At 30.1% G+C, this 19,211-nt stretch overlaps 2 protein-coding genes across 2 annotated transcripts in view; both read right to left on the bottom strand.

Moving 5' to 3' along the window:
• Window positions 1-2,085, bottom strand: part of LOC105621906 (5-hydroxytryptamine receptor 2B-like) — an 18,996-nt gene extending 16,911 nt beyond the window's left edge. The window contains exons 1-2 of the mRNA XM_012203342.1: window positions 1,768-2,085; window positions 729-1,020 (exon numbers count right to left, since the gene is read on the bottom strand). Coding sequence (XP_012058732.1) covers window positions 729-1,020; window positions 1,768-2,085 — 610 coding nt within the window. The remainder of the gene's footprint in view (window positions 1-728; window positions 1,021-1,767) is intronic.
• Window positions 2,086-16,800: 14,715 nt separating this feature from the next.
• LOC105621907 (beta-arrestin-2) overlaps window positions 16,801-19,211 on the bottom strand; it is an 11,751-nt gene continuing 9,340 nt past the window's right edge. Inside the window, exons 6-8 of the mRNA XM_012203343.1 lie at window positions 17,715-17,801; window positions 17,031-17,177; window positions 16,801-16,876 (exon numbers count right to left, since the gene is read on the bottom strand). Of these exons, the coding sequence (XP_012058733.1) occupies window positions 16,801-16,876; window positions 17,031-17,177; window positions 17,715-17,801 (310 nt within the window). The remainder of the gene's footprint in view (window positions 16,877-17,030; window positions 17,178-17,714; window positions 17,802-19,211) is intronic.

Below are 19,211 nucleotides of genomic sequence, written 5' to 3' on the forward strand. Positions count from 1 at the left end.
GTATACACACACACACACACACACACACACACACACACACACACACACGTCTTATTTGATTAAGGGATTATAAATGTTCTGCGCACGGAAGGAGGCACCTCCAGTAAAATGTTTACTGCTAATTGAGAATTAAAGGTACATAAGGAAACTTTTTATAAATCTTTAGAGATTTTTGTGAGAAAATGACTCATAAAGAAGTTACGAAAAATAATTGTATTAAAAGTTTTAAGTAAAAGACATCTTTTTAATACGCGTTTTAAAAAAAATTACACGTTGAATTTCACGGAAGTTTAAAAAATCTTTTTTCTATCTTTTGAAGTAATAAAAGCTCACAATTTTCCGAAAAGTTCTTTAGTTCTTCTGTTGCTATTTTCAAAAAAAAATTTTTTAATTTATGTTATTATTTACGAAGAAATGCCACTGGAATTAATAAAGATATCTTTTATTTTCGATCAATCAAAAAATAATATTTATCAAAAAGTTATTCATAATTTTTGATAAAATAACTTTTGCACTTTGTTTTTTTTGCTCACAAAATCTCTAAGATTATGTTTATAAAAATTTCTTTTATGTATCCTTTTGCTCTCAATTAATAGTAAATATTTTACTAGAAAGCATCTTTTTTTTGTGCGCAAAGGTTCTACAGCTGAAAATTAAAAGGACTCAAAGGGAGATAAAAATTGAAAAATAAAAGAGAGGCGAATTCATAAGGTCTTTTCATAACTCACCCAGAAAGCCAGGTATGGCACCGAGAGGCATGACAAAGAGGCTGACAAGAAGATCAGCCACGGCTAGTGATAGTAGAAAGTAGTTCGTCACATTGTGGAGTTTTCTATCCAGACCCACTGCGAGACAAACCAATATATTTCCCAGTCCTCCGGCAACTATGAACACCGCCACGAATAAGAAGCTCCAATCAAATCGACGTGTCTTTATTCCCGTACTGTCGATCCTGGATCGGTGCGAGCAAGACACGGCCAGGTCCTCGGCGATGCTTCCGGCGGGCGAGCATTCCAAAATCTAAAACACCGGAATATTTATCGTTACGTCTGAGATGGACAGTTGAAATTTCCAAGATATCAAAACGAAAAGCGATAATTTTTAAGGGCCGTCTCGGATTTGAAATATCGTCCCTCGCGTCTTCGAAATGAAGATCTTTACATGTCATCCTTGGACGGAAATCGAATAACTTTATCGCTTCGAGGGAAAAATGTTCAAGTGAATAGATATAATATAATTTGAGATTCAAAAAAGAAATCTTAAATAAAAAGGATATTTAAAATTTTTCAAATTTCGTAGATTTTTTTATACTTTAATTTTATACTATAGTTCGCAATCGAATATTATGTTTAACAATTTTATTTGTTTTTAATGTATTTTAATGTATTTTAAATCAGAATCCTCGAAACTTCAAATTTTTATACATTTCAAAAATTTACAACCTTAAAAATGTTTTTTCAATTATTTATGATGTCTGGACCTTTAAGAATTAGTTAAAAAAGAATTTTGAGAACTTATATGAAAAATTTAAATTCAATTAAAGAAATTCAATTTTTGAAATTATATTCCATCTTTTTATTTGATATTCGATTAATATTTAATTCTTTGAGTTTTGAAATCGTAAGATACTTATCTTCGATAAGCTAATTTATCCTCGAGTGTCCTTTCTTATATTTTCAAACTCTCGTAAGTTGAACTACGCGAATTTTAAATTCTCAACCTGGAAATTTTGATACTTTGATGTCTTTACTTTCTAAGAAAACTTACTTCCTCCTCGATGGATGTGACATTACAATTCCTGGTCGGTATCCTAGATAGAAAGACGCCCTCAATACTCTCGAGGCCATTCAGAAGTAAGGACACATTGACGTTACAACTCGCGTAATCGCAAGGTGTACAAAACAGCGTCATCGAAGAAGCGGTGAATGTTCCTCTCTCGAGCGCTGTGCAAAGATGATCGAATCCGGCGGAAACGATGTCGCACTCTTCGGCACAACCCGAAAGAGTGTCGTTGCAGGACACCTGGTGCAGTAGCGTCGTCCAGTTATTGGCCCAAGATGTGAAATTGCCCTCCGAAGCCAGCATGACGACCCTCGATGGAGTCCTTGGGATTAAGACTTTCAGTCACGATCGATAACACGTGTGTGCGAAGTCTTTATGCCGATCTGAAGTATTTCTGAAGATAATCTGAAGAAATAATAAGACTTTTATATCCATAATCTCGTCATTCTCTTGAAATAAATTGAAAGTTTAGGAGAAATAATGTCGTTCCCTTCAACACAACTAAAATATTAGTTGTTTCGAAAAAGAGGGAAACCTGTTTTTGAACTTGACAGAAAATTATCGATTAATGAAATAATATTGCTTGCGATAAGAAGAGTTTATTTTTATTATTTTTGTTTTCACAATTCTTAAAAAAAAACCATTCTTTTTTAATCACGATGATTTTAATATCTTATGAAATTATAACAAATTCAGGATAATTTATCAAAAGTGACATAATTCAAAATAATATCAAGAGTTTATATTTATCTATCTTAAACAGCTAAAAAAATGAATAAATTTAAAATAGAATATTTCTTTTTCGAACTTCCATTACCAAAACTGTCTTAAATCTAAATGTTCTCTGTAGAAGACTTTTTTTTGACTTATAATAATGGCACAACTCAAAATACGTATACATTTTTTGTAGAAGATATTACTCTTTGAAAACTTTAAGAATTACACAATTGTTACTTGACAGATGGACTATGAAGTTAAGTTAATTTATGTTTTATGATTGATAGACTAATCTTTATTTGACTCATTCATAATAAATAAAAAAATTACATTTTATTAGTTTTGTTACTTTTGAAGTAAGAACACGACATTAAATTAATCATGTAATTAAATTTTTGAGCGATTATTATTATTTTTTTTTTTAATGAGAAAAACTAAAAATATATTTCCTATTTCCTAGAGATACAGTTCTCTTACACGGAAAAATTGATGACATTTATAAATTTTAATTTAATTTATGATTTTATAAAGATTAAAAAATTAAAATAAAATTTTTTTGGTGCATTTGTTCTATTTAAAATTTAAAATAATAAGTATGAAGTAATCATTTACTAAAATTAAACCAACGTATGCAGATGCAGGTTATTCGAGCGTAAAACATATATTAATCGAATGAAATGAAATATTATGTATTAAAAATGATACAAAAATCCTAAATGCTGTATAATTTAATTTTTAAGAATATTGATAAAAAGCTGAACAAGCTTAATTTAACAGCGGATTAATTTTTTAGGGATATTGTCTTGTTTTATTCATTTTTTTTTTAATTAATCGGAGATCGGAATGGGCTTTGTCATCGGTTTCTTTATCGTCAGGAACTCACAGCGTTTACAACGTTCAATCAGAAAGGAAAGGAGAGCGACATTTGCGCATTGATTGCGGATAGAGTCTTACGAATAAAGTATCGTTTCTTCACGATAAACAAAGGATCGGCGCCTGTTCGTAGGCTATCGATAAATATATAAGATCGGATGCGTGCGATCTGCGATCCGTTCGGATATTTCCACAGGGCGGGTTACAAAAATGTCAGTCTCCTTCAGGGTCGCTATTTATTTGCCGGAACCCCACTGGTCGGATTAACTGACGTACACGATATCGACAGTCCGTGTTCTCTACCTCGCGACAATGCTGATCCTCGGACAAATTGCTACTTTGGTAAGCTTGCTCGTCAATGACGTGCTGGTACATGTTATCCGGGTTCACTCGTTATACGAATAGTATTATAAAATCAAAACTGAATTTTCGATATAAAAAGTAACTTCTTTTTTTATCTTCTTTTTAATATTATCTTATGATATTAATTTAATAACTCATTTCTTTTTTTCTAATAAATAATTTTAAACAATACCGAGAGCCAATTTTAAGCTTTTAGAATTAAAAGTTAAGAAAATTACAAAAAGATATAATCTTATAAATCGAATGTTTTTTATTTAAATTTCTCGAAGAAGTTTTTGACATTTTTTAAAACAACTCTTCGCTGTCTAAAAGATTGAAAAAAAAATTTTAATAGATTATACAAAATTTTGAAATGTGTAAATTTTCAAGGATTTTAATTTTAATATTGTTAACAAAACTATGAAATTTGAAAAATTTTGAGTATACTTTTTTAAGCCATAATCTAGATTGAGCTCTCGAGATACTAAGACAAACATTAATTAAAAAAATATACGGGCATACAAGAGCAGTAATGGTGCGTTTGATTTTGACAATAACGAATAGTATATTTCACGTCTTACATGACAAATCGATCGAATGTTTCAGCTTTATAACCGCACCGAATGATACTTTTCTATTTTCGTTTCTGATACATTAATGTCCTCGAGTATGCAGTGGATAAGTCTTTTTAAGATTCACTTTCCTCCTCGCAATTCCTCCTATCGCTAATTCGTTATTTTCCTTTAGCGATCATTTAGTCGTACAAATTTTTGAGAGTCAATCTTTTAAATTTGGAATTGAGAGACTTTCCTTACTGCATTCTGCGATTATATAATAAATCACATTAACAAGAATATCACACTTAATTAACTTCATCGCTGAAGATGACTCGATTGAAACTGAAACGTTCGATTTGTCGTGAGAAGTGAAATATATACTATTGTCAAAAATCAAACGCAAATTATTTCCAATTACTGCGATATTATTGTTTTCAGTTGCCGGTATATTTTTTAATTAATGTTTATATTTTTTAAGATTTTTCTCTGAATTTTAAATTATATCTATATGTAGTCTCTTTTTAATTACTAACTTTGAATTACTTATATAGAATGAATGACATATATAAGTTTAATTATGAATATATATTATTCATAATTTATTTATATCATTTGCTTAAATCTGTGATTAGTAATACTGATAATAAAAGCTTTATAGAGACATCTATTCTACAGTTCATTCATTTAGCCGAAGCGAAATTCGCGCGTCAACTGGTATTTGTAATTAGTGTAATTAAAGCGGGTATCGCGAGTGTAAAATTTTACGAGGAAAACTGAAAACCGATTTTCTGTTCCCCGGATACGAAGATACAGCTCTCCGCTGAGTTTACGTGGAAAGTTGATAACGATATATTAATTCAGGGCATGAATAATGAAGTTGAGTACATTAAAGCCGTGACGGAATATTGCGACGCGCGCAAGAGTACTTGATCTATTTATATTTACGAAAGTTTGCTATATATAATATTCCATGTATAAAAATAAACATTATTCTTGCGCGACCTGCATGTAACATGTGTTACTTGCAAAGTCAAATACAATATATGTGCTGCCATATGTCATCTTGCTTATCTTAAGTATGTATTTATGATATTCAATAATATATACAGATATTTATAAGTTAGTATACATCGCAAATTCATTGAGAAATTACATTAATGACAAGTATAATGAAATAATTAATTACTACTCACATTGAAAGAAATAAATGAGAGAAAAAAGAAAAGCAGTGTAAATGTATTCGCTGGATAATTGTGACATATTTTGATGAATGGTTACACACTTTTATTGCTAAACACACACAGCAAAAAATATTTCGTATTGAAAACCGTCCATTCAAATCCTCGTCAAAATTTTATTAATTTAACATTGTGTTATGTTATTTAAATAATTTGGGTTAAATTGATATTTAACATTTCTTAGGGTCAAAATAATACAATTTATGTATGAGTACGTGAATAAATGAGTAAGGTATCATAGATGTTTATTTTACTTTTATTAAAATATTTTTATGTTTTGTTGACATGAAAACATGAGTACTTTTTATATCAGTACTTTTTATATTCTTTTATATTCTTTACAATATTTGTATAACCTAACTTATATTCATTTTGTGTTCACTCGAATTGATAAAATAAATTTAAGTGGACTGTTTAGGACATGTGTTAAATTTAATACAAATTTTCCAACGATGCAATTTCCAACGATTGGAAAATGCTAGAAGATATTTACTACTCGCCCATCGTGATTCGCAATTTTGGAGCTTAATTCCAAAATTGCATTCGGGTTGGATTTTTCGATTTTGCAAGAAGCTGAGGCGCGAAGCCTAAGTGACTTGATCCGCGAAAGTGCATCAACAGGGGTTGAAGTGAACCGTGCCAGCACCGATGTGCTCGCACCAAAACGAGCATGAGTTAACACGCGTTCGAGAACGGGACCGATGGAAGAGAATGGGAGATGCGGATGTAATTTATTAGTCCCGCGTGGAAAGTGATACGGCTTTACAATTGACTACTGACACTTTTAAGGCCAATGACAGTGCGAGTCATCGAAACAATTACTATGTCGGAGCACCTAAAGAAGAAGATATTATCAGAGTTTTGTAATATGTGGCCAATTAATTAATAGATTATTGTCTTCTTGTTAAACATTATTAAACAGACATGAAAGAATTCCTCGAAATAAGGATAACATTTTGTTATTTTTAACTTCCATGTGTCATAATGTAAATCAATTCACTTCTATGGATGGATATATATATGTGATTTGTTTAATTTCAAAACAAATCACATCCATATTAATGTATGCACTTAAATAATAAACTTAAATTTGAATCAAATTTAATACATTTTCTTGAGTTAAATTGTTTAAGCTCAATTGTTTTAGCTAAATTAGTGACAAATATTAGGGTAGGAGCAGTCCAAAGTTACAGAAATGATTAAAAATAATTCAAATTGGGTATAAGTTTAATAGTGAAATTAAAGAAGATACTCGTAATTGTCTGCTCATTAATATTCTTGAGCAGCTATAACATTGCTATGTAATTAGTAGTTACTGTGTAACTAAACGAAGTTTGTTTTGTATTGAGATAAATTTTTTTCTTTATTTGAATGCACGATCGTGCACTCTGCAAGCTTGTCGTCCATTAAAGCATTAGAAGCATATGAATGTTAAAATATAAAAATATACTTAATGTACAAAAATTATACGATTATATATTTTATATTTACGAAACAAAATCCACAAAATGATTAAAACCGCATCTGATAATCGTCGCTGATAATTTGCTTCTTTTTCTTTTATAATTGTTATAATTTTACCCTCTAAAAAATTACATGTAGAATTATAATAATTAAAGTAGATAATTTTATATATTTCCATTATAAATTTTATTATATATATTTTTTATGCATATTTATATAATTCTATATATTCTTTTACGGCATATTAAAGTTTATTAATCAACTAGAATTAATATCGAGTAATCTTTCCATTGTCGTGGCAAAAGGATATTTATTTTGATTTTTTTTTTAAATTCGTCAAATGTCGATTGATTGAAATTTTCAATATCAATTATAACGAAAAATATTTATTTATTTCTCCCCACAATTTTCTACAAAAAGCCATTTTTACGTTGATAAAGTTTGACTAGTCGCAGTTATATCGATAAATATTTATATATATAACATGTCTTGCGAATTTATTATTACAAAATTCATAAAAAAGCGACGAATTTTTCATTATGACTGACCAATAACTTATGAAATAGTAAACTTGAAATAGTAACTTATGAAATAGTTAAGACAAAAATACCTTTGCTCAGAATTATAAATGTGTTATATTTTTAACTTTAGGATTCCTCGATTCTTAAATATATAATAACATTTGTCTTTAATAATATACGCAGAGTTCTGATAATCGATCCTTTCGGCAGAACACGAATTAATCGTGATGTTTCATGTTAATTTTTCCGAGAGAGAGAAAGAGAGAGAAAAAAAGAACGGATCCCGAGAAAAGGTCGACAATAATCCAGTTATTTCCGCTTTCCATGAACAGAAAGCCGGAAATTATGACTTTTTACCATGTATTATTGCAAATTCAAGCTCACGGCGTTTGTTGTCCATACATTTCCTTTATTAAACAGAAAATACGACGTAATGCGCATTAACAGGTATTAATGATCAAATATATTAAATTGAAATTCATTAAAATATAAAAATAAAGAAAAAAATAAAGACTAAGGTAGATTTATATAAAGTAAAACAAAATGAAAAATAGTAACGATAAACGATCAAATGGAATAATATTCTTTATTATTACGTATAAGAAGTGCTAGAAATGGATTAGGAAGGACATAAAGGTGATTGAATCACCTTATTCTTATTTAAAAAAAATAAGACGATATTAAAGCAACAGGTCTGGAGGGTGCCGTATGCGATTCAGCTAATAAAATGTCGAACTTTCGCCGAAAGTAAATGGTTTACAGGAAGGCTCGAGGTATGCTTCGGCATTGCAACGAGATCAATAGCTACATCTCCCTGATAAAGGGATCGCGAGATTAATGAGAGAGTCTCGCGGCTAATCGAATTGCATCTACATAAATGACGGCACTTAAAATTCGCGCTTCAACGACAATAACTTTTTTCTTCGCAACTAAATGACGTATGCTTAGTGTAGCCCAGATTCTTTCAACCCTTCAATGGATTTTTCTAACATTTTGGATCTTAAAGCTTCAGTTTCGCAGTTTAAATAATAATTCCAAGAATAATAAAAACTGTACTTTGTCATATATGTATAATAATTATATTCAGTGAAATATCTGAAATAGAGAAATACATTTTAGAGATACATTCAAATATATTTTCGATAAGATTATAAATTCAATATATATCTTTTTTTTTTAAGAATCAAAGAATTTTAAGAAAAATTATATATTTTAAATCTATAAAGATCTGTCTGTGTAAAGGAATTTGTAAACTAAAAAGAAATTGTCCTAATAAAAATATTGTTGTTTTTATTAGCTGTTTCTTTTTTTATTTGACAAGATTGCGACGAAATAAATAAATCAGTTCTGCAACGGACAATATCTGTGATCTAATCCTAAAAGAAAATAGACATTGTATACGATCGATTTTTATGATTGCACTTACTTTTTCAATTTCTGTATTTCGCGTTTCGACGCCATTGATGCTCTCGTTTCGTCGTCGGTACAATTTGTTCATTGTCTGAACCTCAGACAGAGTCGAGACACTTCTTACTTTCTTTACTTGGAATTTTCACTCGTCTATTTCACAAATCGAGATTGTTTTTTTTCTTCAACTTTACGAACATTCACGGGAGACGATAAAGATAAATATTTATTTACTTGTACACGCGCTATTATTTCCATCCTCTGAAATTTTATGACTTTGATAAAATATGATTTATTAAATGTTAGACGTTTACAAAAGAAATCCATTTATGGAGTCATCTCTCACAAATTCTCTGAAGGACTTTGAGTGACAATTTTCGCCGAAAGTGTCAAATAGGAAAGCCATCAAAGGTCAAATGAGTTTATGTGATGAATTTTCTCTAATATTATAACCTAAAAAATATTTTCATTTTAATTCTTTAATTGCAAATTTTTTCGCAAATATGGGGTTAATATGTCTGTGATAAAAAATTAAGAAAATAAATACATACTAAAATAAAAGACATACTAAATAATTCAAATAAATTGAAACAATATATTGAAAGGATTTGTGCAAATAATAAACTTTTTTGGAAATACTGTCTAAATTTTAGAAATTTAGTAAACTTATTTAATAAACTTATCGTGCGCTATTTAAGAACTTTATTACAGAAAGATTTTTATTTTTATTTTTAAAAAATTGTTTTATTTTATTCATAACTGCTTTCTCTATTGATGTTATGTCAATTTATGTATTATACAACAATTAAAAATTGATGAATAAATTTTTAAAAAGATATTTATCGAAATTTATAATTGAAGGATTAATGGCCAGCGTAATTCAATTTATACGTGATATTAATAGTATCTCTCGCTAAGAAACTGATTTGAATTTCAGTGTCGCATTTCATCTTTTAGCTCATGAAACCATGAATCTATATGTTGTATGATATCGCGGCTCTTCGATATCCAAAATGAATTCGGTCGATCGGATTTATTAAATCTCGTGGCTCGCTCGATATTTGAATAGCAAAGTAGCGCGATTCTACCAACTTTTTATGCGCGACAGCTCGAGTACGAATCTCGATGAACGAGGTTGTTAATCACAGAAATCGAAACATACTAAATCAAACTTTGTATTCTATCTACCTCGCAATATTTATGAAAATCTGTATAAAACTTATTAAATTAATTGGTACGATTCACAATTAATAATTAATTTAATAATTACAATGGTAACTATTTGTTGAGAATGTAATATAAATTTATTTTTTATATGTAAATAAGAATAAGAGTTAAATAAGAATAGTATCTATTATTTCTTCTTCGCAGTGTGAAAGTTCGATTGGCTTTATAGAATATAAAATATAAAAATTCTGAAAATTCGCGAGTTTGATGAATTTAAGCGCGAGAAAAGTATTTGATGGAAGACTCATCTTACGCACTTATTGTGCAAATAATGTCGATCAAAATTACCATAACAAAGGATTAGTTAATCTTTTTGAAAGTCAATAAAGCAACCCGTTTAATGTCGTGATCAGTTAACTTGTTAAATTCAATGCTTCGTGTATGCTTCGTGAAACGTTTAATAAAATAATTTCGACATATATTCACAAAATAATAAAATTGATGACTATGCAAATAATACAGTAGAATAATGCAGTATATTTTATACATTTAGAACGTATCGAGAACTTGGAAAATACGTACAAATCGATGAATCAATAAACAAATTATCAGATATTATTTAGAAAGATTATCAAAAATATCTGGCAGAAGATATTTTTTTACTTTACATATTTACAACGCAAATAAATATATACGAAGATTACTATTACAAAACTATGACAAAAATCAGTTAAACTCCTTAAAATAAGTAATGTCTGTGCGTAGCAATCGCTTGTCTCTGTACTCATTAAAATAATTTATTGAAAAATTCATTATAAGTTCAATTAATAATTCAATTTTTGATTCCCTTCACAAGCTTTAGTCTTTTTCTTTTTTTTTCACGTAGTAACGAAATAAGCAACCCGACAACGAAATAACAATCTGGAGTACACGATGCTCGCGCTCGGACCGCGCGGATCATACTGAAAAGGAAGCTACGGAGGCTGCGTGGTGAGAAATGAAAGGAGATGAGCAGAATGGAAGCGAGACGGAGAAGCGCTAAAAATTGGCGCGCCACCAACTTCCTGGTATTTCCAACTTCCCTTCCCGTATCTCTCCCGTATTTCCCTTTTTTTCCTTTTTTCTTTCGTTTCCGCTTTCCTCCCCCGTGTCCTCCCCTTTCCCTTCCATTATCGCGAACCTCCCCTTATTTCTTTACGACGCAGCCGATTTCTTCCTTTCTGCCACGTAATTCTTCCGTGTTGTAAATGTGTCCTCGCGCTCGCTTTTTCTTCTTCTTTTGTTTCTTCGTTTTTCCGCTTCATGCCACGCGATTTATGACTCGAATTTGCGACGGAAGATGGCTGAATTTGAATAAAGTTTCTACATGAATGAAATGGTGAATTCACCCTTAGTTCAGCTCCGACCTCCTTCCCGCGTCGCGGTTGGCAAATTACTTCTACAGACCGCGGTAGAGATTCGAATATCCTCATTCTTCGTGCTCGAGTTAGTTTCAAAGTTAAAATTATGGTAATTGTTTAAAATACTTCAGAATTTATTTATCATATCATAATATGATTATGTGTGATTTAATTTCGTCTTACTTATCATACTTATTTAATTTAACTATTGATGTCAATTTACTAAAATATCCTTTATATATTTTAGCTATTGTTTAAAATATTTGTGTGTGCGTATTAGTTCTCTTGTATGTTAAGTCATTTACTTTTACGAATAAACTTTTGTAAACACATGCAAGGATATTACCAACTATCCGTTCTAAATCGTCTTAGCAGCTGAAAAAGAAGAACGTTTTCGTTAACAAGACGTATATTTAATTTCGTCAAGGAAGAGAGCTTTTGTATTAAGTAAAGCCGCTTCGTTAATTACACGTTATTTCGCCAATTAAGAAACTTTTCCAATTTCGAAAGCTTGAGCTGAGAACAGTATCGCCATACGCATCCCATAATTTTATACAGTTACAGTAAATTCGTCTGGAAAAACCGAGAAACTTTAAAAAAGTATTTCTTTAATTAGTATTCTTTCAATATTGTCTCATTACTAATAATTACTTTAAATTTTAATAAAATAAAATAGTTGCTATACTCACAGCAATTATCCCAACTAAATGTCTTTTTTTTGTTACGAACGGAATTAAAACGTATATAAGAAATTTTTTTATAAAGATGCAGAGGAATGTAAAGGAAATAAAATCATTTAATAATAGTGAAATAAAATCATTTAATAATAGTTCAACGTAGTGAATGTTATTAAAAAATATGTAAGAGGTATGTAAGTTTCGATATACAGGATTTATTAAATTATTACAGCTAGTTACAATATGAGAATACACGATTTTTACATATACAATATATTATGCATTATATATATTTACTTTATGCCATTTATTTACTTTACACACACGCACACTCTCGCGATCTTTCTTTCTCTCTTTCTCTCCTTTTTTTTTATTAATTCTCTCGTAATCTCTTTTACATACAAAACGGATTATTCACGAGTGAACAGCGAACGATCATGAACGACACACGACTTTGTTTGCTAACTAACAAACGCGCGGCTTCAATAAATAAGTCGTCCCTAATATAATGTACAAGTTAGCAATAATGGCTCTCTCTCTCTCTCTCTCTCTCTCTCTCTCTCTCTCTTTCTTCTTTCTTTTTTCTTTTCTCTTATGATTTACATGTATAACAGTTGCAGAGAACCACAATACTTGTACATCAACCCGATTACATTAATTACAGATACACTCTCAGGTTACGTAATATCTTATCTTTCTTTTCCTTTTCTGTTTGTCTTCTTTCCTCTGTGTCTAATTTATGCCATTTACTATTATGCTCGGAGCAATCAATTAATTTGACTATATGAGACAACCATTCGGATAACAGCATATCCGCGTTTCGCTATGCTCAATCACAACAGCTTCCTGTTTGCAATTTTGTTTTAGAAATAGATGCAATTTTTAGTTAAACGAGATATAAAATGAGAGAAATGTGAGTTCCCAGGTGCAAAATGCGTTATATCAAAGAAGCGTAATCGTTTGCCTTTCTTTTCGCAGTGATTCGTTAAGTACAGAGCGTCTCAAAAAATATCGCGTTAAAACTGTATTCTTAAAGTTGAAATTTCCAAATCCTCTTGTCGATATAATATCAATACTAAATATCAGTTACATGTAATTAATTATAATAATATCAAATGTGCAACCTACATATAAAATGACAAAATTATTAGTTTGTATAGAAAACAATTTCAACTTTACATTATATGATTAAGTCGATAAGATTCGCGTTTTTTTTCCGTGACACTCTGTATGTATGATATGGTTTTCTTGTATCGCAAGAAAACAATCTCTCAATATTAGAATTACAAAGACGGCATCCTTATTGACTTTATTTATTTCCCTTGATTTTGTGCGGCGCGATCCTTTTTTTGTGATTCGAACGATCACAATAAGAATGTTAATGATCTACCGCTTGCGATCATATAAAAAATATGTGCGCGCCCGCGGGCGAATATAAAATATACTCTCATTATACAAGCCTGCACATTTACACACTCATCACGTCGCTTAAAAACGAATAATCGAAGTGTCGACATTCGACATTCGCCGCAATCGCAAAAATTCGTCCCTTAATTAAATAGCTCTATGTTCGTTGAACATGTACGTTTCTGTTTTATGAAAATAAATTAAGAGACTTTCTAAGCAAGCTGCTAGTTAGACAGTTATAATAATAATTATGGCTGGTGTTCATAAGTTAAGTCTTTTATTTAAGACCGTCTTAACTCTTAAGTACAGTCTTAAGATATCATAAATCACAAAGTCATATTGACATTTTAAGACATTATTTAAAATGGTCTTACAATAACAAGGGGTTATGAACACCGGTCCATGTAATTTAATTTAAAAAAAATTAACCAAATAAAATTTTATAGGAGATATTATTTTATATTACATTTTTTTTTTACAATATAATATAAAACAAACTTCTGACATAATTTGCGTTTTAATAATATTTTTGTTAAAATATCTATAAAATATGTGTAAAAGAAATTAACATTTGTTGAATTATTAATAAATCTTTTACTTATTAGTAATTTATTATTAGAAAGAATATGTATTTAAAAAATTGGAAAGTCCCTTTAAGCTTAGATTAAAGATTTAAATAGACTTTTTTTATTCTTGCAAATTACTATTAATACCTTTCTCGAGAAGCAATTTCTTTTAGGAAACGAATATATCAGCTTTGGTATGAGGAAATACGGCCGCATTTTCATCGCTCGTTTAACGCTAAACGTGCGAAAAAAGCGTAGACCACATACTTGATTATTTCGTCTAGATACAGTTTGTAAATGCTAAAGTGATAAAAAATACTATTTCTTCTTTGCTTCTTACACATGTGTATATTTATATACACACACACACACACACACATACTCACACACACACACACGCGCGCACACACACACACACACACTGCACACGCATACACACACTGCACACGACATACATGCATATACAATGTTATTCAGCTTTTGTGATTTTTGCAACTTCCATTTTAATTAATATGAGACTGTCAAATTATCTTCGTTGCCAATGTGAACTGTTTATTGTTGATTTGATCTTGTTATAGTTTGAAATTAAGAGCATAGAATAAATCTGTTATTTAATGATTCAGAATTCATGGTATTAAATTTTGCAAGATTTAACATAATTTAAGTCGATATTTTGAATAGACTTTTTTCTCTATATTCTTGTTTATTTAAAATTTGATAAGTAAAAAAAATAGACAACATCAAAACAAGGAAAAAGGAAAAATTATATACTGTGCCATTATGTGATATTAAAAGCAACTTCTAAAATTAACAAAAAAGGATTGTTTTTTTTTAAATTCTCACAAAAGTAATCACGAGATGTAATCACGTGTCAATCAATTGTATATTTTTATTTTGGATGATAAAATTTCTCTCGACAATTTTTGTAACTTAATTTTATAGTCTTTGTGTATAACCATTTAATTAGGCAATCAATATTATAAATTTCTAATTTAATATGAGCGAGCCGAGATTATGTGATATTTCATTGCAAGATGCGAAAATTTAATTCTCGAGCAGTCTTGGAAATGTATATCGAAGTCGATTGAACAGTGCTCGCCGTCTTAACTTAATTGATTGTAAAATCGGAAAAAGATAAAACGGATTAATATTACAAATTCTACAATGTTACCAAGTTCTACAAATTATCCATAAATATATCTATAAATTGACATCTGCATTTCGAAACGCCATCTTTCCTCATTTTTTGCATATTTCTACGCATCTTGTTTAGTATATGATTAAATTATTGCATTAAATTCTTCTAAATGGGTTTTCTAAAAACTGGAGATATTTATAAAATAATGTTTCTCGTTGTCAAATAAAGCATTGTATAGTTTTTTCATCTCGGAAAAACGAGATAAATATCAAACAGCTCTTCTTTTTCACGGTTTGGTGATTAATTCTCTTTTATATTTATATTAATTATATATAAATTAAGTATTAATTCTGCGAAATTTATACGTGGAACAAGAAAGCGCTTACGATCGTCCCACGCAAACGATCTTTCCAATGTGCACATATACATTTATTCTGTATTATTAAAATAAAATTGATAATAAATTGATTCACAAAAGTTTATCCCGTGCGCTCGTGTAACTTAAAGACAGTACTGGCCATGTTTAAAGAATCGCAATCGTGGCTTATAAATCTAAAAAAAAAATCTCATTGGATATCAATCTTGCATTTAATTAATTATAAAATTATTTCAGTTAAATTAATTGGATTATGTAATAATTGAATCACATTTTCTGAATTAACCTGCGACTTAGACTCAATTAGCTAATTAAATTAATAACATTTAATTTGTAATATTTTTGAAAAATAAAATATCAAATATAGATTATATGTATTTTTTCTTTTATTAAGGATTTTATACGATAATACGTCATTGGCTAGATTCGTGGATGTTCTTCTTAAAATCAGTCTTCAGAGCCAGAGCATGAAATGACCGACGATATTGATGAAAAATTCGTGAATATCAATTATGAAATTCGTCGCACTTTCCCCACAAATCAAAATCATTTTGATCAAATAAAGAGCATGTGCCATGAAAATGGCTTAATTAGTTATTTAATTATTTCATTTAAGTTTAAGTGTTCTATAAATAATATATATCTATGTATAGGCTAGCGTTTAAAGAGAAACAGAAAAAAATTGTTAAACAGTTTGCTCTTGAGAAACTTCAACTTCCGGTGTATTTTCCATTACTTTCGACAATTGGTAAAAATGGCGATTGTTGAAGAAGAAGATTCTCGATATCATTTTCAATTTGCATTCCCACAATCTTTTTATCTTACATAAAAATATGAAATTGCACAAAAAAAATGTGAGCAGCTCGTAGAATTCCTCTCTTATACAATTCTTTTGTGTTCTCTTTTGCTTTCTTTTATTTCTTTCATTAAACTATTCCTGCAATAAATTTTAAAATGTGTCAAAACGGTGGAAAAATCGGTATTGACACTTTGCGCTTGGAAATAGCGATAATATCGCTTCAACAGACAATAACATCGTTTAAGTTTGTTGTTGCGACATAGCTACTATTGGCATCATTGGTGAAATTGTGCAACTTCCGTCTTGCGTGCGGCATGGTGGCGTCAAAGTCACTTGATCGATACGTGTCAAAGTGTTAGCGGAACACGGTCAAGCTTCCGTTTCGCCTTTCAACCTCAAACGAGCAAAGTCCTCAAAGATTATATCATCATCGCCATCTGCTTCCCTGAAAATAGACGGAAAATTTACAAAGAAATCTGGAAAAACTGTTTTAAATATTTAAAAAAATTAATTGTTCATATATACACGCATACATATAGATATAAAAATTTCAGATAAGATTTTATTAGTATGTATTAAAATTTTGTTGAGTTACTTACGTGTCCAATTGAATGAGGTTTGTATCGAGCGGAACTTCTCCACTGTCAGTTTTGTGCGTAGGACTTGGTCGAGCTGTGGACGGCACTGGTTCTTCTTCTTCCGGTTTGGGATGCATCAGAATAAAGGGCAGTTCCGCAACTAATTCGCTACAATTAGAATATAATAATAATAATATTGAATAGAAATATTATATTCGTGGCTTTAAATGTAAAGAAAATCTTAGATCTTATTGCACTGTTAAATTTATAATGTCGAATTATACAAAATTTGAGTTATTCTTAATCATTTCTGTAAGTCGCTATTGCTCTTATATGTCAATACATTGTAAATTTAACTAAACAATTTATCTGAAAAAAAAAAAAAGAAAAAAAAGTATTAAATTTGACTCGAATTTACTTCGTTATTTACTTCAAACTAATCACAGAAATAAATTGATTTACATTTTGACACACAAGGAAGTTGAAAGTAACAAAATATTATTTAATTGAAAGGATTGGATTATCATTGCTCTTTTATTGATTTTTAACAGTGTGTGTCAAAGTGATTAATTGAATCTAAAAGCGATGTATTCACTTGGCAATGCCCTCTTCATAGCTGTTATATTTATATAAAAAATTATTATTGCGGGCTGGGTAACTGCTTTAGGTTACCCCCTTAGCAGTCGACGTGGTAATAATACTTACCCTCCTAGAGCGCCGAGGCAGAGTTTGACTTTAACTTTGTACTGGACAATTATGCCGAGATTTTCACGCTGCGCCGGGTCAACTACACTGCGAATTATATTTACTATTGTCATTATAATGCATTATAATCTATTAATATAAACGCTACACAAAAGCTCATGCAAAGTTAATTGTGTGATAGCGTCATGCAACGAACGGAAGTAACACAGAAAAAGACTTGTAAATTAACTTTATTATAGCGGTAAATAGATAGAAGCAAGCGGCAATTTATACACTTACAAGAATGTTATACATTCACAATACTATTTATTTAAACATTTATGTAAAGCAGTAATCACGTACATATCTTTTGATCAAGCTATCCATGATACTACAGCTTCGCAGCAAAAATGAACAATTTCTAATTTGTCCATGCAATTTTACTGCAAATACAATACGGTGGCGATGCCATGTTTTTACACAAAGCACAAGCAGAAAAAGGATGGGATCGGTTTAAACTTTTGCTTTACTCTTGCATCCTAAATCTCCTAGATCAGCAGTTTCTTAATCCTTTCGGTACCGTTGGAGAATATATGTGAGCAAAAATTCTCTGCGAAAATTCAAAAAGTTTTCGACAAAGTTTTGAAAAGAAAATAATAGAAAGGACGGGATTTCTTCCACTACAAAATCAATCATGAGATACGTATTAAAGTTTGCCAAATTTTAGTTTTAGTAATTCAAAAAGATAAAACATGCCAATACGTTTTGTTACAAAAATAATAAGATTTATTTTTTGAAATGCCGTGGTAATGCTGAATATTAAAATTGTAATTTGATTTTAATTTTGAAACTTTGTCAAAGTATAAAAAAAAAGGTCAAGAAACTGGTATCGAAAGAGTTAAAGCACTTGGATCTTACTATCCACAGATATCAAGATTTATGAAACTATTCTTTAAACTTTAAAATCCTGAAAAATCTGTTGATCTCAAAATCTTCGTTTATATTGATATCCATGGATTTAGATTTAAGAAATTCAGAATGCGTGGGAAGGAACGGTTCCCAGTGAATTTGAGTGCGAATCTCGCAAAAACAGAATTACACGTCGTTCAACAATGATAGAGCCAGTCGCTCGCCATCTCGATCGATCGATCGTTGAGAAAAGCTTCGTTGCAGGCAGCCAACATGTATTTTCCGGCCGTTGTGTGGAAAGCGTTGCGCACGAAAATGAGAAATTCCCAAAGGCGTATTCGGCTGCGCGTTGCGTGCGTGAATGACACGTGTATAATAAACGCCGTCCGCATTCTCGTCCTGCATTTAGCGCTCGTCTGAACAAATTTCCCTGCCCGTGTTGAATTTCAGTGCTTCATTAGTTTTTTATTTCAGTATAATTTATGTTTATGTACTCTTCGATAATACTTTATTAATGTTATAGATTATTTGAAAAACAAATTTTTAATAAATTTTAATAACTTACTATCATATATATATATATATATATATATATATATATATATATAT

The sequence above is a fragment of the Atta cephalotes genome (genome assembly GCF_000143395.1).
Source record: "Atta cephalotes unplaced genomic scaffold scaffold00038, whole genome shotgun sequence".
In the NCBI taxonomy this organism is placed as follows: Eukaryota; Metazoa; Arthropoda; class Insecta; order Hymenoptera; family Formicidae; genus Atta; species Atta cephalotes.